The sequence below is a fragment of the Cyprinodon tularosa genome, unplaced genomic scaffold (genome assembly GCF_016077235.1).
Source record: "Cyprinodon tularosa strain WSP-4 unplaced genomic scaffold, ASM1607723v1 ctg333, whole genome shotgun sequence".
Taxonomy (NCBI): Eukaryota; Metazoa; Chordata; class Actinopteri; order Cyprinodontiformes; family Cyprinodontidae; genus Cyprinodon; species Cyprinodon tularosa.
Window position 1 is genome coordinate 814,046 of NW_024039045.1, and position 22,234 is coordinate 836,279.

The following is a 22,234-nucleotide window of genomic DNA, read 5'->3' on the forward strand; positions in this document are numbered from 1 at the left end:
TGTTGGCAACTATAAAGAGGATTTAACAACAATGCAAGAAGTATACCTTGCTTAGAATAAATTAAAAATAATTTTAGTTATTTTTCCCCCCCAAAATAATACATCTTGGGTTAGCAAGGCTGCATATAAAAGCCTTTCCTCAATATTACTAGTTTGGAGCTCCTAGATGCTTTTCAACTGTTAAGCAATGTAGTAGAAGGATTAAGATGGGATTTTTTTCTATCCACAGATGCTTGATACTTAAGTCTTACTAATTAATCTTGAGTTGTTCTGATATCCATTGAAAAAACTGTGAACTTTCTAGCTTAAAAATATGAGGTCATGTGATTTATAGCAGGAATAAGGCCATTCATCGGGAGGAAAACGTTAATCTAAAATGCATATAAAAAGAAAAAAAGAATTTAAATGGACCAATCAAACTCCATGCCTTGATTGATTGAAATGCTTTCTTGACCTTAAACAACCTGTCACATGATTAGGTTTCTATATTATTGGGTTTTTAATATTGCGTGACTCAATCAATCGTGATGGAGGGCGGTCTGAAGTCCTTCAATCTCAAGATAGCTTGAAAAGTGACAGAAGAAAGCAAGTTACTGTTTCACTGCTGCATGTGGTTCTGTTTTACACTGACCTTTCCAATATCTTAAAAGTTTTAGTAAGATATGATTCAGTTACAGTATGTGTTGCTCTGATCAGAGGTTTTAATTAAACCATCCAGACTAGGTGAGGCCTCTCAGACTCATGTTTTTATAATATTAGATTTAAATCACTTTTAACAGTAACACTGTTTCCCTATTTACGGTATCCAGTCTTAAGATCTAAACAAAACAAATGTCGATGCTAAACCGTTTGAATCTTAATTAGTTAAAATTTCCAAGTAGCTCTAAAACCCATTATCTACTAATGTAGCCACTAACCACATTCAAAATTAAATCATAAGTTATATCACAAATAATCTCTCCATAACTTAGCTTGACACATCTTGAATAAAGTTACAACACTAATGTTGGGCAGTGTGTGGTTTTATTTGTAAAAAAAAAAAGCCCTTTGATTACGCACGTTGTGGCCGCCACAGCCCAGAGCTGATCTCCACAAGTTAACCTGAAGGTATTATAGTTGGCAGTGATAGCAAACAGTACTGGCTGGAGGTGGAGCAAATATATGAGTGTCGCATCTCATCCTGCAGCCGTGCCCTCTATTCACAAACCTGTGTTATGAAAATGCTGTTAGATAAAAGCCTCAAATATAACCTCTCAATGCCACCACTTAAGAGGCCCAATTTCCACTGGGGGGCTCTGAAAGTACAATATTGAAACAAGAAAGATGCACGCATCTGTTTCATCCAGTGGCCAACGAAGCTGGGGCAATCCAACATTGTTTCCTTAAAAGGGCTGTGTGTCAATCAGCAGATGAGACAATAAAGATGAATGGTAAAATCATCTATCAAATAACAAATTGCATATTTTAGGATCATTTACAATGAAATCTGTTTTCTTACACTGCCTCTTTCACTGCAACAAATGTTTTCTTAAAATAAGTGTATTTTTTTTTTAATCGAAGTGGTGAGACACTTTGCCAATGAAACAAGACAATTACATCTAAAATAAGATTTTAAATTATATTTTTATTATTATTATATTTTAAGTGCATGTTATCTAGTTATCTTTTTTTAAGAATAAAAATATTAATTCCTTTGTCAAATCATCTTATTTACCTGCTGAAATTAAGAGTAAATACACTTAATTTAATAATTTTTTTTCTTATTTATACATCGTTTTTGGAGTGCAGGAGTTTTTTGTTTTTTTTTAGATTTCATTTCAAAAATTAAGCATCAGTATTGAGATGGGGCAAAGTAAAGAGAGCACATGAAGTGGAAGAATGTAGATGAGTTTAAGGTCTTCATTCACTGATATGTAAATTAATATTCAAGTTAATGAAAGAAAAAAATGTTTAACCCTGAAATCCTGAATATTTTTATCCATAGCAGCTTGATTTATATATATAGTCCTTAGCAAAAGCATCCATACCCCTTGAACCTGTTCAAATTTTGTCAAAGTAAAACCACACCCCTTAATGGGGTTTAAGGTGTTTTTTTCTTTTTTCGTTTCTTGTAATGAATCTCGTGACAAGAAAATGGAAATGGATGAAAATTGTGAAACCAGCCAGAGCGAACATTTTGTACGGCTTGTTTTTGCTGCTGCTACAGCTGCAAGTGTTCAGCGGTGCGTCTTTATCAGCTTTACACATCTAGAAACATTCAGTTCTGCTCATTTGTCTTTGCGGACAAAACCTTCAGCTCTTTCAATCATCTGCGTGCAGGAAAGTTTAGGTGATGCCTACGTCAATGTGCTTTGATCTTAGCTGGGACTAAATTGTAGTTAGGATGACAACAGCTAATTTAATGGTTTTAAGTGGAGGCAATCGGCAGTCACTGGATTTTATTGAGGCAAAGTATTGAGGCCTAATCAAAATACACAAGTTTTTACAAAAAGTGCAAAAGTTAAGGGGGTATGACTACTTTTACAAGGCACTGTAAAACTGCTCTGACTTTGGATCCGCAATAAAACAGATAAGGTAAAAAAAAAAAAAAAAAGTAACATTGATACACTTTCTAACAAGTTTGACAAATTAGGGGCAAAATTACACATACTATATATACACAAAAAATGCAAATAATTTCAGGAACTTTTGAATCTTTGGGAGCCACAGGCCCAGTTAGTGACATCATCACTGCAAACCAAGTGGAGGGATTTGGAAGGGTTTAATTTTTCAGTTTTCTAAAACTATTTACACAAGAAGAATTCCAGGTAAGTCTTTTTCATTTTCTTATTTCTATCTGCAGGAGGCCAGCAGTGGCACATTTTTTTTCTCTATTTTTATATTGGCTCTCCATGATTTATGGCCTCATTTGTTTGAAGTTTTGCAGCTTTAGCGCAGAGCACTAACCCCCCCCCAGGCATTGTTCACACAACACCAGGTGGATTAAAACACCCATAAATTAAAGCTGAGTTTTATTATTCATAGAAACCATGCGCTAAAGATTTGAAGCTTTATCAAACAGATGTCATTAATTAGGAAAATAGAAACAACTCTTAATAACTGACCTGCTTTCAAAGAAGCTGGCAGGCAGATTTATGTCTCCTGGTTTAACTCATAGCACAAAATCATGTGTCCGTCTTAACTCTACAAAGCAGAAAAAGAAAACAAGGCACTTTGCTCTCACGTTGATCCCTGTTTTTTTTTTTTTCCATTGTCTACAGGGTGTGTAGAGACATTCCCGTACATGAATTAACTATATAATCTGCTCTGAGCCGCTGCTATAGAGAAGTGATGCATATCATCTCGTCCGCTAGGTCCTCCTCGCATTTCACAGCCACGTACGGCTCCTCGTCGCTGTAGTCCCTGGGGTGCATATCAGCACGTGAGTCTGAGCTGGCGTTTCCAGTCCCTGCTGTGCTGCCGTTCCCCATGCTTCCATTCAGAAGGTTGCTGGCGGCGCTCTCCATCTCGTCGATTGTCATTTCACAGGCGTCGGCGATCTCGTGTTTGGCAGCGGTCACAAACTTGGGGTCCCTGGCGTATTTCCCGAGGCCCTCAGAGATCAGCACCTGAAAGGCATGGATTAAAAAGTAAAAGTAGAAATGATAAAAGACATTAATCAGAACCAGAAAGTTAGAACAAATAAAATAGCTGCAAGTGGCATCAATAAGGACAATAGTTCAAAGAAAAGAAACCCCACCTCAGGAACCTAAAAGTAACTGCAGCTGTTTGGGGTATTTTTTGCAAGAAATAATTATTGAGTGACGATAAAGGGATGATAGTATATTTTAGCATGTAACTGTGAGTCTGTAGCCTTAGTGGTTCAAACTAAGATAGGAGACTTTTCATCTTTCTACAATGTAGTAAATACATAAAGTAATAAAACAGTGTTACAGAAACCTTCATACATTTTTCACTGTTTTACAGTTTATCTCGTTACAAACTTTAAATGCAATTAATTGTATTGCTTGTTTTTTATGTAACAGACAAAGTAATGCACAAATGTGAAGTTGAAGCAAGTTTATCTTTTTTTTTTTTTTTTTTCAACAAATACAAACCTAATGTTTGGTGTGCTACTTTTTCTAGCCCACAGAACATTTCACCATAATTCTGTAATTATTGCAATTTGGAAATTTTGGTATTTTTCCACCCACTATTATCATCTAGAGAAAATAAATCCAGATCAGACAGGTTAAGCCAAATTGAACAGTGTGAATTGAATAAATGGATTTGATGCAGACAGTTTAAGAGCATCAAGTTTAAAGTCTTACTATGATTCTCAGATGGATTTACAGTAGGTCTAGGATTTGACTGGATGATTCTAACACATGAATGTAAAATAAAAACATGTATATTTAGCGTTACTGTCCTGTTGAAAGGTTTTAAGTCATTTCCCTTTCAGATTAATTAACAACTTTTAATCAACTCAGACCAATGTCTCTTGTCCTGCCAAAGAAAAATCTTCTGACACGTTTACCCTGTCCCAAAATGCTTCAATATGGGGACTGTGGTTCATATCATTTCCTGACCAACAAAACAACAAATAATTAAGCCATACTTTACTTACAGCTTCAACCAGGCTGTTAGCGCTGCCTCTCTTTTGCAGGAAGTGCGAGCGGCTCTCTGTGGGTAGCTGCAGCCGTGACGGTGAGTGGCTGAGGCTGGGCATACTATCTTGGCCATCGGTGTACCAAGAACTCCTCTTCACCGCCCCGGGGATGCTGCCCACACTACCCGTACTGCGCCAGTCCACCTAAAGATGCACATCACACTTTACCCCTTAGAAAAACTGCAGAGATTGTATGCCTCTTTAACCAAAATGCATTGCAAACAATAACCGAGTAATTACATCAGTTCTCACTGCCTTTTGATTTTTAAATTCACAGATGGGCACTAAAGATTTTTTTTTTGTACAATCTTGAATTAATTTCTAAAGAAATGCAGATCGTCTATTGATGAAGTAAACCTGTATGAGTGGAGTGTAGCAGGGCGAACAGTCCCGGCTGATGGGGGAAGCAGGAGGTGTGGCCCATGAGCGGAGTGACCTGGTGGGAGACACACGAGGAATCCTGCTGGAATCCAGACCTGCTACAGCCATCACCTAAATGAGAGAGAGGAGAGACAGGACATGTTTCTACTTAGTGCATCATTTCTGTTTCACCTCAACCAACTCCTGTCAGTGTTAGCGTACCTGTTGCTGCATCAGGTGCAGTGGAAGAGCTGTGCATGATGGAGATGGAGGGGCCTCATCTGTACTACTTCTTCTACGAAGACACTCAAAACTGAATGTTGGTGTGTTGCAGGCTGAGGAGAAACAAGAAGTGAAACCGATTTGAGTTATATAGTCTGATAAAGTACTGTATATACAGAAAACATGATATTAATGCTGTAAAGTCAGGTTAAAGAAGAGGAAACAAGTTAAATGTATGCAAAGTTTGACTCATTTCCATAATACAGAAAAATACAACATGTACTGCTTTACTATTCATTTAAAATAAGCAATTAAATAAGCAATTAAACTGTAAATGAAGCTAAGGCGGAAATTCAACTGAAGAAACTCTGATTACTTCCATTCAATCTGAGGCTGATCCGCCTCCGATGCAGCCAACCCGCTTCAAGCCACTTTCCTTGATGCCCAATCATCTTCCAGCACTCTACTTAAAGCCACTCCAAATCATCTCTAGGCCTGCTCTTCAACAAGCGCAAGATCCATCGCTCCTATGTCGGACTTTGATTCAGACAAATCAACTTACCTCCAATCCTCCGGCTCGAAGGAGTTCCCGTCTAGCCGCTCTCTCATCTCCGTCCTCCGCACTCCGCTCCAGGGTTCGTAAGCGGTCATGCAAACGCAGCAGAGAACGTCCCAGCTCCAGCCGCCATAGCGCCCGGTCCCTCTCTCCGTTCCGACGCAAACCCATGTTCCCACCATGTCAGTTTCTCAATCCATAGCGGCTCCACCCTTCCACAATCCTCCCGCAGTTGACCAGTTTTCGGCTTCTCTATGCTCCACCCTGGACTCTCTAAATCGCTCCGTTCAGACTCTGTCTGCACGTGTCCAAGCCTTGGGAAATCCCCACACTGCCACGTCATCACTGCCTTCAGCTTCGCAGCGGGATCCCCTCCCTCCTCCTCCTACATTCACACTCGCCTACGCCCGCCCTGAGCCAGCTCTAGGTAAGACGTATCTAACCATGTTTCTATTATAATTTTATTTTTTCTCTTTTTTTTTTTTCATTCTGCTCATTATGCTTCCCCCGCCCTTTACATCCAGGCAGTTTATATATTTCTATGTATTCTAACGTTTCTCCTTGCCTGTTGCAATATTATATAAGGGAAATATATTAATTTAGTTTCACTCACCCTCCCCTCCTGTGAAGTTGAACATCAAGTCGCCTCAGCAGGTGACATTACAGCTGTTTCAAATCATCCGAGCGCGTTTTGCCCATCTATACCCTTTAAGTCTAGCATTCAATCTATTCCTCCTCCGTTCTCTTCTACACTTGCCCAGCCCACAGACTCTGGTAGAAACGTCCAGATATTCAATTCCAGACCCATCTGTAATAAGTTTAATGAAAGTACATGCACCTTTCCTAACTGCAGTTTCTCCACATTTGCAGCTTTGCTAGGATGCGCATCCCAAGTCCGTCTGTCCCCGTCGTGTTCTGTTCATGAGAAATCATACCTTCAAACATTAATAGCCCGTCATCTTCTATGCCCATCATTATTTCTGAATTGGCAATTTATCTTACCCATCATCCGACCGCACTTTCGTCAACTTCATTCTTACCGGTCTGTCTCAAGGTTTTCATTTCGGAGTCTGCAGCCCCCCCCACCCCCCCTCACCCACGTCTCCCCTAATCTCCAATCTGCTTCAAAGAACCAGACGTCGTAGATCAGCTGCTTCACAAGTTGCGTCCAAGAGTTTCACGATTGGTCCTTTCAAAACATTCTCTGTCTGCTCCCTTTCGTGTGAGCCCCCTAGTGGTAGCTAACCGCTATATTCCGGGAAAATGAGGCTCATATTGGACTTATCTGCCCCTCATTCTGGCCGTCACTCCTCCATAAATAGCCTCTTCCCTCTTTCCTCCTTTTCTCTTCACTACGCTTCTGTAGACCACGCTATTTTCTCTCATTAAGACCACCGGCCAAGGGGCCTGGCTGGCCAAAGCAGACAAAATTATTTTCATTCACCCTTCTCAATGGCTCCTGTTCAGAGCTAAATGGAAGTCTCTGTTCTACTTTGCTGTCCGTCTCACCTTTTGCTGCAGGAGCAGTCATTGTCTGTTTGACAATCTCAGAAGCTCTGTGTTGGATTCTCCTTAATGTTACTCATTTGCCATGCGTTCTTCATCTCAGGATGGTTTCCTACGCATAGATCCTCCCTCCATTAGCCCAGTTCGTCACTCCTTAAACTAAAGTTCTTAACCACTTGGTGTTCCCCTGTCCGAAGAAAAACCATCGGCCCTGTTACAAATTGTGTTTCTAGGCATAGCTCTCGTTTCAGTGGCCATGATGGCATCCCTGCCCGCAGGCAAGCTGTCTCAGATTCGTGAGATTTCTCAGTCTTATAGCTCTGCATCAATTATTTCCCAACGTCAGTTGCTTCTTTGCTTGGTCACCTTATTTTGCTGTGCGCATCATGGTCGTTCCTTCATTTCCCGACTGCTTGACCTAGCTAACTCTGTTCCCTCTCTCTTAGATTAGGTTTCTCTGGACGAAGGTTGCCGTTCCGATCCTTCCTTCTGGGCTAGACTTCTTGTAAATGGAAGGGCAAATTATTTTCGACGGCATCATTCAAACGCTGACACGCTCCAATTTTTCACGGATGCTGCCCCATCCGTAGGTTTTGGGGGGTTTCTTTCAGGACAGGTGTTTGCTGGTTCATGGCTCCCTCTTTTACTAGTTCTCAGTCATTTGCGCTATGCGAGGTTTACCTTTAGCCGTAGCTTGCCGTCTGTGGGGCCCGCTTTGGAGGAGAATGCGCATATCCGCTTCTGCGACAATATGGCAGTCGTTGACGCCATCTCTAAGGTCGCTCCTCCTCTCAATCTCTCATGCCATTCATTAGAGGCATAACTTGGCAAGCAGTCTCTTACAACTCCATCATCTCTGCTCGACACGTTCCTGGTCTTTCTAACCATGCTGCTGATGCTCTTTCTCGTTTTAAATTTCAGACCTTCCACATCTTCGTCCTTCTGCCGATCTCCTTCCGACCCCCGTTTCTCCGCTAGAAGAACTCATCCTTAATTAACCCACTCTCTTCGTTCGTACTTACTTCCTCCAGTTTCTACATAAATCAGGTTTAGCTTCACTTCAACTAATAGTCGTTTCAATCCTTCCCGGCATTTGTCTCTTTCGGATCTTCGTTTCCACATCGATCTTACAAATATCTTGAATCATTCTAAAGGAAAGGCCCTTGTTTTATTTCTATCTTACGTACAGATGGCCCCTTTGCCCGTTTATCACCATGTTCAATCTGTTCAAAGCGCCAAAAGTTTTTCCCTCATTTCAAGCCACTTCGTCACGCGCAAGGATTCTCCCGCGTCACCATGCTGGTTCCAGACCATCTCAGAATACTATTAGAATCCTGTGGCTTTTCATCCAGTCATTATTCCAGCCACTCATTTAGGATGGGGGCAGCCACAAAACAGCTGCTCGTGGTGTCTCTGTGGCTTCTCTCCAGCAGTTGGGCCGATAGACTTTTTCAGCCTATAAATCCTATATCCGCCCTGAACACTCTTCAATCTTAGCAGCTCAACGCTCTCTCTGTCTGTAAGGTAAGCTAACTTCGAATACTGGTGGTGGTTTAAAATATATTCTCATCTTTGCTAAATCATTGCTCCCTGCCACGCACCCTGCTATGTTCCCTGTGTGTTCCCTACCTCATTCCCTGCCTTGCATTCTGCCATGCTCCCTGGGTGTTTCCTGCTATGCTTCCCGCTATGCTCCCCGTGAGTCATGTTCCCTGCCATGCGCCCTGCCATGCTCCCCGTGTGATCCCTGCCACTTTACCTGCCTGCCATGCTCCCTGTGTGCTCCCTGCCATGCTCCCTGTGTGCCCCTGCCATGCTCCCTGTGTGCTCCCTGCCATGCTCCCTGTGTGCTCCCTGCCATGCTCCCTGTGTGCTCCCTGCCATGCTCCCTGTGGTCCCTGGCCTTGTTCCCTGCCATGCTCCCTGTGTGCTCCCTGCCATGCTCCCTGTGTGCTCCCTGCCATGCTCCCTGTGTGCTCCCTGCCATGCTCCCTGTGTGCTCCCTGGCCTTGTTCCCTGTGTGCTCCCTGGCCTTGTTCCCTGCCATGCTCCCTGTGGTCCCTGGCCTCGTTCCCTGCCATGCTCCCTGGCCTCGTTCCCTGCCATGCTCCCTGTGTGTTCCCTGCCATGCTCCCTGTGTGTTCCCTGCCATGCTCCCTTTGTGTTCCCTGCCATGCTCCCTGTGGTCCCCGGCCTTGTTCCCTGCCATGCTCCCTGTGGTCCCCGGTCTTGCTCCCTGCCTGCTCCCTGTGTGTTTCCAACCTGCTTCCTCGCCACATCCCCTGTCGTTTCCTGCCTAACTTTCTGCTATGCTCCCTGCATGTTCCTATGCTTCCTGCAATGCTCCCTGCAATGTTTCTATGCTTCCTGCAATGCACCCTGCTAAGCATTCTGCAAAACTCCTTTATTTTCTCTCTGCCATGCTCACTGCTATGATCCCTGTCATGATTATTCATTTATCACGTGTATCAGCCTGTGCATAATGAAGTCCTTCTGTACTCATCCTTCTCCCTCCGCTTTCTGCATATGCTGGCGCTCAGGCCTGTACCTCGGCAATTTTTGGGGGGAATATCCTTATTCTCATACATCAGTTTATCTGCATTAAAGTATAAACCAGCGTTTGTTTCCTGCCGAGGCCTGAGCGCCAAAGTTCAAACTATTGTATCAATAAACTCTTCTAATTGCATCTTTCTCTCTCTGTGAGTTTTTCAGATTGAAATGAAGCTAAGGCGGAAATTCAACTGAAGAAACTCTGATTACTTCCATTCAATCTGAGGCTGATCCGCCTCCGATGCAGCCAACCCGCTTCAAGCCACTTTCCTTGATGCCCAATCATCTTCCAGCACTCTACTTAAAGCCACTCCAAATCATCTCTAGGCCTGCTCTTCAACAAGCGCAAGATCCATCGCTCCTATGTCGGACTTTGATTCAGACAACCCACCTCCATCCCCTTCTCCACCATTGTAGTAAGCTCATCCGACTCCTCCTCGATGCTCCTTCAACCTCACCTCCAGTGTGTACTCCCTCCAGACTTTCATGGAGTTCCCTGTCACTTTAAACGGTCCGGCAGAAGACCGCCACGTTGAGCCTGGTTCTGCCAGAGATTTCTTCCCAAAGGGGAGTTTTTTCTCTCCACAGTCGCTTCATGCTTGCTCTTCATGGACAGTTTATGCAAACTTTGTTCATTCAGTGACATCTAACTCAAGCATCACCCTGTATACCAGCCTCTATGGATTAACCAAACTTCACCTATCTAAACTCCACCACCAGTTTCAGGCCCGGGGGGAATATCCTTATTCTCATACATCAGTTTATCTGCATTAAAGTATAAACCAGCGTTTGTTTCCTGCCAAGGCCTGAGCGCCAAAGTTCAAACTATTGTATCAATAAACTCTTCTAATTGCATCTTTCTCTCTCTGTGAGTTTTTCAGATTGAAATAACCATATTTAATATGTAGGTATATTGAGCATGAAAACTGTTTGCAAAGAGGGGAAAACATTAGGTCCCACTGAAATAATGTGATGATTAATGAAAAGCAGCTGAACCTTGAGGGGAGGGTAGGAACCATCTCCTGGGCGACCGCCGGTCGTCTCGACATATAGGCTGTTTGTCATCATCACAGTAACCTTCAGATTGATAGTCATCCCTTGAATTGTCAAAATCTCCCTCCACAGCATCATGGAAGTCTGTCTTGGACAACCTGAAATGTAAAAATATAAAACATTTGACTGATTTCTTTGCCTTGTCTGGCTTTATAGTTCTCCAACTGGGTTCAACATGTTAACGACATAGCATAAGATTACCATTTCGTGTTAGAAAACACAGAGGATAAAATGTATTATCAAATACAGATATTTTGGAAACAAAAATATATTTTCTGCTCCTAGAAAATAATCTCTCAGTTTAAAGTTTTTTTTTTTTTTTTTTTTGCATAAATGGCATTTTCATATCAAAAAATCCTCATATTTTTTAATGAATTCAAATATATTATTTTTGGTACAGGCTTAAAAAACAAAAGACATTGCAATGTTTTTGACAATTATGCAACTGATTAATGTTACAACACTGATAATGTTTAGGTTGATGTTGACAATTGCATACAGAAATGGAGAGAAATGTTAGAAAAAAAAAGGAAAACTGAATTTATAGTTAATGTTCCAACAATGAAAACGCAAAACTCAGTGAGTCTATCTTCTGCTTTCAGATCTGTTATATTTAGCATTATAACCAAGCATAAATATTCCCTATGACTTCTGTTGCAAAACTGACGACTGCTGACAGAACATAAGTATGACATAAAGTGGGCATAACTGAATTGTCTGTGCTTACTATTTTGCAATCTTTTGAAAGTATCTTCATGCTAATACATGTTTAGAATTATCTTTTTCTGGTCCATTTTGATTAATGAAATGTTTTAATGTAAGCTAAAGGTCATTTGATGAAAAGACAGTGGGAAAATCCAGCATTAACTGTGTTTAAATAATTCTATTTATTTTCACCAGTCATTGAATCCTGAAGGATTACAGAGGCTTCAGGACTTAAACGTTTTTCCCTGTGTTGTATAGTTGCTGCTGTCTGTACCTGTCCTTGGTGAGCATGATGTCATCTTCATGAAATTCCTCCCCGCTGAAGTACTCCCCGGAGGCACGCTCCTCATCGCTGTCCCAGCACCCTGGCTCATCTCTCTGAATGCTCGTCTGAGCTACTCCGCCATTTTTTGACCTATTGACAGAATCAGAAAGAAACACAGACCCCTTATGATTTTGGTAATTACAATCTTCTCTTTATTATATTTATATTATGAACCAATTTTGCATTATCAACCTTGATATGAAACTATCAGCTAAAATCCACCTTGGACCAAAACAGTCATCATCAAAAGCTAAATACTGTGAAATTCTATCAGTTACCTACCTAATATAGGCCTCGTAGTAGCGTGTCCTTTACCAAGGAGAGAAGGAAGGGGTGATACAGAAAGAGAGAATTTTTATGAGAGCAGAAGTGCAGAAATTGAACACAGGAGAAAAAAGTAAACATTGACGCTTTTTCTGGAGATTGGAAAACATTTAAATCAGGGTTTTCTTGCAAAAGGTGCATAAACTGCATGCTCAAAATCTTTTTATGATGCTCTTAAGAAAATCCTGTCTATCTGAATTTAGTTTTTAATTCGGCAACATAAGTGTGAATAGAATATAGCCCAAAATATTTTCTTGTATAACATCGTAACCTGCATAACTTTAGAGGGTATAAGGAATTACTGATTATTAATCAATAATGTGCTTTGCTTTGATTTATGTAATCTGTCGAAACATACCATGATGCCTGTGCCACCATGCTTTAGCGTATCCCCCCCCATCCCCCCCGGTCATTGGCAAAGTGTTTGCCAGTTTTGATATCTTTTGATTCATTTAAATGCTAGTTTACAGTGTCATTTGACATCTATCTGTTTGTTTCTTATTCTATTCTTTTGCACTAATTTTTCAAATAATTTTTTGGGTTAAAGGACAATGGTTTTTTTTTTTTGTTTTTTTATAGCTTGTAATGACCCAATTTACATAGGTCATCACAGAAGAACAATAACTTGTGTTCCTCTACTCAGTGAAAGTCTTCTTTTTTTCTTCTTTCAAAAGCAGCTAAGAAAACAGTTTAAACATTTTTTTTCTTTATTAAAACTTTTTTTTTTTGAAATTCAGAATTTCTAATGTTGGCAGGAGTTCAATAAATTCAATAAAGTGTCAATAAAATTTTTCACTTAAAAAAAAACTAACACTTTTTCCACATGTGCTGAGACTGAGAATAAATAAAACAAGAAGAAGAAACAAAACGGAGAAACATTTTGCATCATAAATAACAGGACGATTTCTCCCTGTAAAGCAGGCAGAGAGAATCCTAAGTTAGTGAAGTCCTCCATCTGCTCCTTTTTCATGGACTAACTCTAGCTGCAGCAGCGGGTTAATGTTCAACTGTATGTTTGCTTTTTGCAGGGTTGTCTAGTATAACAGCAGGTGCACTAGAGGAAACAGGTATTCTTGAGCCAGTTTTTAGTCAGCAACCAAACAAAGGATGTATTTAACCACTGAAACAGACTGGCGACCGGTCCAGGGTGTATCCCGCCTCTCGCCTATAGACTACCAGAGACAGGCACTGGCCCAAACGCAACCCTGATGGAATAAGCAGGGGAAAATGGATGGATGGATGTATTTAACCATTAGCAGGAACAACTACCTATTTGGGGCTACTAAAATAGTCTATCCCTTTTGTTTGGTCTTGTAAGCTCCAGTTATGTTCTCATCATAATATAAACAACTTTTTCTATCTTAGATTTTAAACAAGCTCCATTTGTCTGAGGAATGAATGAACTTCAAGTTACACTCAAATCAAAAACAGGGAAAAAAAGTTGTTTTTACAGATGACTAACCTTGTGGAGTGTGACTTCCACGGCTTGTTGTGCAACCCTTTGCTGTATGTTGTTGATGTTTTATTTCTTGCTGATGAGGGGCGACATCTCTGTAATAAACATGTCTGCTGCCTTCCAGAGGTCATTGAGAGGAGCGGGGGCACGTTGGCATTGTTGAGGTTGGCATTGGAGGGTATTGGGGACTGAGGAGAGGTGGAGTTACAGTGAGGGTAATCATACAGATGCGGGGAATGATGATGGTTATAGTGGATGGGCGAGGAATTCATCTCCGTCTCTCCTTCCTTGTCACTGCTGCTGGCTTGCCTGCAGATTTGTGTTGGGACGATAGAGGGAGTGCAGTGGCTGGACAGGATCTGTAGTGGGCGCTGTGTGACAGTAGTGGGCTGGGTATGATCCGTACCAATGTGGTTAATGTGATTCCCAAAAAGGCCGCCATTGCGCTTTGAAAAAATTAACATCAGTTAAAAAAAATAAATAAACAAATAGATTGGATGGAAATTGATGAATATAATTTTTTTTAATCTAGAACTTCCAGAATCAGAAATCTCAAACTTAAAAATCAAGCAGAGCAAGCAAAACATTATAATACAAATTTTAGGGGATTTTTACCCGAAAGATTTCCTCTTCTTCCTCTCCAGTTCTGTCTACAAGCCCCTCCTCCTGTAGGTCACACGATATGGCTCTGCAAATTTCTGGCCCAATGTCATGCAGCGTGCGCAGACCGGCCTGTAGAGGAAGTACAAATCTCTAATAAATGATGAACAGTAATGCTTCTGTGGGTTTACTTGGGTTGAATTAATATTTTAGATGGAAATCACTTTGAGTTAAAGATGATTTATGAAAATAAGTTTAAGACGGTTATGATTAAGATAGTGTACAAAATAACTACTTTGACAATATCTAAAACTATAATGGAAATTCAGACTGTTGATGGTGGAAAACTTTTCTCAGATCTTTGTTTCTGTTTTGATTTTCTTCCCTCATTTTTGTATTCAGCTGTCTCCTGCAATTGGTTACATAAGCAGCAATCACATACCTTACCCTCTTCACCTAAATACCACATGTTCTTCCTAACAGAACTTTTTTTATATCATTTTGCAAACTCCTGTTACTCCTGCAGGAGAGTAAGAGATGGAAACAGCATTGCCTGATCTTGTCTGAGACGCATCAGTCATCCTCAGTGCTGAGAGTTACTGAGAACTCCAGGGGGCATGGCAATTAAAATAGACAGGAATAGTAAAAGAAGTAACATATAATCAGAAGGATTCTTTTTCATACAACAACTTGAAATGATTATATTTAGGCGGTTTCAATCAAAGTGCTCATCCAGGGTGTTCTAGCTGATCTAGTGAGGGTTTTTGCAGGAAAAAATACTATACTATAATTAGTGATGCTAAAACGGCTATTGAGTAGATAAAAAATCCAGGTGAATCATCACTTCACCCCTTATCAAGGTATACAAACCATGAAAGGTCATGCATTCTAAAATAAATTCACATGAAGTTATATCAGTCCTGGATTTGTATCCATTTTCAGTTTAGTACATTTAATTTTCACAATTTGATTCAGGAGGTTCTGCTGATATAAAAAAAAGAGCTTGGATCAAGAAGACAGTATAAAATTGAGACTTCAGATTAGTGCTGAGAAAGCACAAAAAACACATAAGGTTATTATCTGTTTTTGTTTCAGGTTTTGCTGTAATTATGGCTTTTAATTGACAGTAAACAGACAGGAAAGGTGGTGGAGAGAGAGAGAGAGGGAAGAGGGAAGACATATATTCCTGCACCATGCACAGGACCAGAATTTTTGTAAGGACAGTTAAAGGCTGTGTTTCAAAGTCAGGTTCCTCAGTGCCCAGAGTTCATGTTTTAGATCAGAGGTGTCAAGCTCATCAAGTCTTCAAAAATTCTGCAAAATGTAGATATGTCCCTGATCCAGCACACTTGATTCCATAGCAAGCAGTCGAGTTTCCTAGAGTCCCACTAACAAATTAGTTATTTGTTTAAAGTGTGTCAGAAATACATGCATTTAAAGCCTGTGATCAACTATTAATTTAAGTCGGACAGATTGGTGCATGGAAACAAGAGGATAAATCTCTAGATTAAAAAAAAACAAAAATGCGCATTCAGCGTCTGCTCTGCCGATAATGCAAGCGTAGAAGAAGAAATGTGCTGTTTACCTGTGCAAAGAAAGAAACAACGAAAGAAAAATGTCTGAGGACTTCAGTGTTGAGGAAGAGCATGAGTTCTTTGCCGAGCTGAATGTGCTGGTTTGGTCTGCCGCGGTTTCCGTAGACTCGTGAACGCGCTTTCAGGAAATCCTATACACTACTGTTTATGCTCTAAAAACATTCTAAATGACTTCGTTTTGAGTAAATTCTGGATGCTACCCACTCAGGACACTTGGAATACATTGGACGAGCAGTATGGAGGAATATTGACACGTTTTTTGTGGACTTTTATGGACCTTTCTGCCTCGGGCGCCATAGAGCTCCATTATTTGAATGTCAGCAGACAGCAAGAAGCCTCCCAGATCTCCAGATGCATTTGAGATATCAAAAAAGTACTCCAGAGTGTTGTTCAGCATGGGGGTGAGTAGAAAATGAAGGCTAATCATGTTTTGGGTGTACTTTTCCTTTAAGGCCCGTTGTACAAAGGAATCCCTAGGGGGATCAGATCATCAAATGCAACCTGTCACAGCATTGCTTTTAAGCTGTCAGTGTCTGAAACAAAGCCAATGTTTAAAGGCAAAAACAAACTAGTTTAAAATTGTCGAGACCTACCAGGCAAAGACAAATATTTGAGTCAATCCAGAATGGAATTTATTATTTTTGTAATTTGCTCTTTTTGAATGACACGTTTCAAGACTTTAATTTGGTCCAGTTTGATATGCATCTTCTACAATGGTAACTATTACTAATTTAAAGGTAAATAAATAAAAATAAAAAATATACAAATGTTTATTGAGCTGAAATTTTTATTTTTTAATTAATGTATTCATTAATTTACGATGTTCAGGAAAATTAGAGATGCAGTGTTTTTACTCGCCTGTAAAGCCAAGGTGGTGTTCTCCCAAGACCTCTTTCCCACAAGACCTTGCTCTTTGCGCCTCTTGAACTTTCTGAAGTAGTCCTGTATCAGGAAGGTGGCATAGAACTTCCCCACTGTTACCTCGTCATCTAAGTGAACAGACCAAACACACCAGAAGCCTCCCACATCAGGACCAAAACACCTTAGCAACAGGAGTCTGCTGTCAACTGATACTTGATACCACACACAAAGCATCCAGATGTGTTCTTTAGTCAATTAAGGAGGATCTAACTCATTACAAACCCGCCTTTTATGACTCATTTTTATTCAAAAAAAAAAAAAGATAGCAATTTTGACTTTACAATTGATTTCTTTAGTGATGCCAGACTAAAGATAAAGCTGCTTGCTACACAATACAACCATAAAACCTTTGTTACAAATACAACCTGTAAATCAGAAAGTTGAAAAAGCATGAAAAATGTCTAAATAAAGGATATTCTTAGAATATAGAATAGGCCTACAACTGACAATTATTTTTTTTTTTTGTAATTGAGCAATCTGTTTACGTTTTTCAGTTGATTCATTAAAAATCAGATAGTAACAGGTGCCTTGAAAATGTATACAGAAAGTATTAAAGTGAAGCTTGCCTGTTGAGAAGTTCTGGAGAAGGTATAAATACTGCTCTGTGGGTTTTTCTTCCTGAGTCTCCTTACTCCAGTTGATGATATTAACTTCATTTAATCACAATTATTCTGAGTATTTTATTTTTCAGCCATGATACAGTTTAACTTAATACTTAACATTTAACAGATCAACCCATTACCTGTTTTCTATGTTTGTTCAGCTTTTGTTAAATTTTTAATGTGTTTAAAATATCTTTTAGTCTAATTAGTTTAGGAAAAATATATATATATATATATATATTGAATTAGGACTTGTTAACATAATTTAGTATTAGACATGTAGGAAAATATTGTCTTATACCCTAAGTTGACTTATTTTTAGGGCTGCAATGATTATCTTGCAAATTGATTAATCTGTTGATGTATTTTTTTAATTAACTGATTAATAATTAAAGTTCCTTAAAGACATTTTTTTTTTTTTACGAAATTAAACCAGGTTAAACTAGAACTATAATACTTGCGGGGTTCTGGATAGAGCATGTTGACAGGCAGAAACATTTTGTGTCTTAAATGCAAAATGTTCATATATTTTATTTTTACAATTTTGATATAATTACAGCTCTAAGTGGGTTGCTCAGACAGCTAAAAGCATATTTTACAGTCTCTTTACTCCAGTTAACGATTACTAAATTACTTGACAATTATTTCAATAATGTATTAATCACGATTAATCCAATTTATTGTTTCAGCCCTGCTAATTTTGATCCCAAACAGGAACTAGTCAAACGTTGGATGTTACTCTGGATGCACTATGTCCTAACATGTTGCAGACATGACATTTTATTGCTTTGAAAGAGGTTACTTAGAGAAGAAGATTGAAATTATAGTCTATCAGGTTGATACTTAAAGAGAGAGAGAGAGAGATAACAGCAAAAATAGGAAGGCTTAATATTTTATGGTAAAGCTGATCTGTCCTTTTTAGCTTATAACCTCTGTCTGTCATGGAACATGATGCATTTAAAGATGTTAGCAGCCTCCAGGCAGTCTAAGAGTTAATGTGAGGGCTCAAATAAACTACAGAATATCAAGCATTTACATTGCAAAAATGCTCATTTAAATGTATCAAAGCTGTCTCTGCAGATACCTCCACTACTGCTAATAGAAATAAGGAAGAGGAAAATTAGGATGCAAAAAAAAAAAATCTAAATGGTCTAGAATCTCTATTTGTGGGTTAGAGCTTTAGCTTTGAGCATATCTTACCAATAGATTTCAACTAAATTCAAGTCAAACAACATAATAATTGTTTGAGTTTATCAGTTGTCATACTAAATATGTTTTGCACTCCAGAGCGCTGAAGCATAGACGCTCATCATTCCAATCTGCCTTAAAATGCACAAAATATGTGGAAATAAGGTTGACAAAAAAAAGAAAAAAAGTCTCATTTAAACCATCTGAAAAGAAACTTATTTGCATTTTTTGGGGCCTTTAGCTTTAATCAGCATTTTTCATACTTCTGCAACCTTTTTCAACTTTAATAAATTTGGGTTTTTATTCAAACAATATTTGTTTTGGTATTAAAAAAAAAAAACACTGAAGGAAAATCTAACTAAACTTGATGGACCAAAACATACACCACAAAGTCACAGTGCAAACTTATTCTTGGCATTGTCCACTAACAGTTGGTTGCATTGAAAAAACTGCTTGATGTCTTGAAAAAAGAACATAACATCTCTATCATGTCAAACAAGTAGTGGTTTTTCACATCTCTTGGAGCAACATAATCTGCAGCAGCAAGTCCATGCAACAAAACAGCAGAGCACAAGCAAGTCAGATCTTCACTATCTATCACAAGGGTTTACAAGATAAACACAGGATGCTGAACCTGAAAGAAGCTGTAAATGCAAACTTGCTCTATCTGCCATGCAGGGAGGCTCATCAGGTATGGGTCTGATTTACTCAGACAAGCTTTTGCTGAAGCAGACTGGGGAGCAGAGCAAAGAACCAATGCAGCTGAATCATGTAGTGTAGCAGATTTATGTTTAAATATGGTTGCCACCTTTCTTTGACCTTTTTGTTGCCAGAATGTGGTCAAGTAAAGATCACAACTGCCAATGGTCACTTTATATTGGAAGTGTTGGCCACTGGAATATTTTAACTAAGGACAGCATCTCTACATCACCTGAAACAGCGTGAATTACACTTCAAGAGGCTCTAATAGAAAGAGAATCAATGACAAATACTGAAATCCCTATTTCTGAGTTAAGCACTTCTTAGCTAAGGTAATCATAATATATATAAAATTGATAAATTATTTATTCCAGTGAACTTATTCCTTGAAACCCTCTATCAGGCTATTTTACTGTAATTTAATAATAAAAAAATAGAAAAGCACATAAGTGAACATTGATTCTCTTTTTTTGACAGAGCCTGTTGAAGTTTTCAAAAAGAGGTATCATCAGTTTCATGCCACCAAACTAAAGCAGAACTACTCCAAAGAGCTCAGGACGGCAGAAAGAGAAGAAAAACAATGCCAGCGACTGAAAGCGGAGGACGCTATGAGTGAGAGAAGCTTGGCAGAAAAAAGCAGAAGCAAAAAGGAAAAAAGAGGAGAGTTATGGGTTTAAACAAGTTAAAACAGATACATAACATGCAGCATCATTGACTCTAACAGACTGAAGCAAAACAAGTGAGGATGCTTTAAAAGCTGCTTATTCCTAGGCTGACAAACATTTAAATGTTCACGACACATTAGATATCTTAACCTTACATTTTAAGTTCTGAGTTTATATGCGCTCACCTACAACAATAAATGCATCCAATTCATTTGGGACTTTGATACATAGAAATAAGCTTTTTTTTGAGTGTATAATGATCATGCATAAATGCAGAAAAGCATGCATGCACCATGCAACCCATGCACTGATCGAACCGCTATAGCACAAGGATGCACATGTTTGTTTTCTACAAGCCAAAAAGAATAAAAATTTCTGTACAGGTTCAAATAGATGCTGTACGATAATCCCTTCTATGAGTCCCAGAGGAAATTATGCCATATTTGACTATTTCCTGTAAAAACTGAGAGAGAATGGGTTGTTTTCCAGAAGCCACTTTTAAGCTCAATTCAAGCATTTCTAGCATAATTGAGGTCAAGACTTCTCCAAAGTATCTTTAACTTATTTAGTCCCCCAAAAGCAGCTAAGATTTGTATTTGGGATCATTATCCTGTTGGGACCTACAGTCATGCCTCATGTCAAAGCTAGTGAGCTTTAACTTTTAGGTGAAGTAAAAAAATCATTATTTCACCCATCTTATCCTTTGCCCCAGTATCATTGTTAGTGAAGCAGCAAGACGCTACCACTAACACAGTTACTACTGTTTTCTCAGAGGATATCTGGAGCTAAATGTGGTGAAGCAGCTTCTTTTCTCAGCTGTTGACCAACTTACATTACTGCAGACTGTGACGTCTGGAACATTTAATTAAAAGATTTTTCAGGTTGAGATAAGATTGAGCTGTTTCTGAACAGCATAACCAATCCTCTTTCAAATAAGAAGATGACAGTTTGGGTTGGAAGGTTGAAACCTTAATTAATAAGATGTCCAATTGGACAATGATCCTGAATACAGATCAAAGTTGAAAATGGAAGACTTACAAAAAAACTGGATTATAACCCTTTAAAGCTACAGACTCTGTTTAAAAGCTGGGACCATGGAAAGAAACTAATGCAAAAAAAAAAACGCTTGATTATACATGAAAGTATCCCTGATTATCATGACTGCAACTGTAATCGATGCATTGTTTTAAAAGTCATTTAGCTGTCACTTTTTTGGAAAATAAATGAATCCCAACATTTATCCCCATTCCTTTAATAATAATATGAAATAATAGCTCTTGCCCTCCCTTTATTAAATGACATATTTATTTATTTTTTTTAAAAGCGGTGTTCTTCACTTCCCTTTTAGTCCACATTTCATCCATAGATTCAGGGAAGAAATACATTTTAAAATGATTGAGGGTAAAACTGTCATCAGCATCTTGAAAAGCTTTTAAAGGGAATCTGAAATAAATCAGCTATATGAACATTTAATAACCATTTAGGATTAGTGAGGTACTTTAAAAATGAGTAATGATTACTGACCGCCTGCTGGGGGCACTACTTGATCCAACAACTTCATGCTGGTCCTTTTCCAGATCTTCTTGATTACAGCTCTCAGCTCTTCATTTGCTTGCTCCAAGTTACCTTTGAAAAAGTAAAAATGTTATTGTTGTTGAAAAAAGGGTGACATTTATTCAGAAAAAAAAAAAATAATAACTTCAGTGTATGTGGAATATTTATAACCATTACTGACTCATAGCTGTTGAATAGAGTGGAATTAAACTCCCTCTGGTGGCAAAAAAAAAAAAAAATGTTTTGGGATCTGTAGGTTTTAGACAAACTTTCATTAAGTCTTATTTATCAAAATGCCACAGATTGAGTTTGGAATGAATGAATAATTTAAAAAAATAAAGGATTCTTATGACATCAGATGTGATGAACGATAAATCCTTTTCGTCATAAAAATATAGTGTGACAAATGACTAACAAATGTTTATGTTTAGCAGAGGTAACAATAAACGTAAAAGTATTTAAAATATAGTTATGTCTGATGACTGCTTTAAATGTAAGCAGTAATATTTCAGATTAATACTAATTAGCACAGGGAACAACTTAATTTAATAAAAACAGGGGTATGTATGCTTGCTTGTTGGCACAATATAACCTTACCACATCTCGCTGATTTACTTATTTTACCATTAAGTGAAGCAGTATCTACTAGAGATGACATTATGGTGCTGTAGATTAAGCTATGCTTTTGTTTACTGAAAGAGGTCA

The 22,234-nt window shown here is 38.9% G+C and overlaps 1 protein-coding gene across 3 annotated transcripts in view; it reads right to left on the reverse strand.

The window, feature by feature from the left end:
* Positions 1-1,790: 1,790 nt before the first annotated feature.
* cacna1db (calcium channel, voltage-dependent, L type, alpha 1D subunit, b) overlaps positions 1,791-22,234 on the reverse strand; it is a 107,997-nt gene continuing 87,553 nt past the window's right edge. For 2 of the 3 annotated variants that reach the window (XM_038294020.1, XM_038294021.1), the window contains exons 42-52: positions 21,500-21,601; positions 16,759-16,889; positions 14,321-14,437; positions 13,712-14,151; positions 12,208-12,234; positions 11,875-12,015; positions 10,839-10,993; positions 5,231-5,343; positions 5,006-5,140; positions 4,607-4,792; positions 1,791-3,608 (exon numbers count right to left, since the gene is read on the reverse strand). In XM_038294020.1, coding sequence (XP_038149948.1) covers positions 3,318-3,608; positions 4,607-4,792; positions 5,006-5,140; positions 5,231-5,343; positions 10,839-10,993; positions 11,875-12,015; positions 12,208-12,234; positions 13,712-14,151; positions 14,321-14,437; positions 16,759-16,889; positions 21,500-21,601 — 1,838 coding nt within the window. In that variant the 3' untranslated portion in view covers positions 1,791-3,317. The remainder of the gene's footprint in view (positions 3,609-4,606; positions 4,793-5,005; positions 5,141-5,230; positions 5,344-10,838; positions 10,994-11,874; positions 12,016-12,207; positions 12,235-13,711; positions 14,152-14,320; positions 14,438-16,758; positions 16,890-21,499; positions 21,602-22,234) is intronic. The other variant, XM_038294022.1, reaches the window with a different exon arrangement.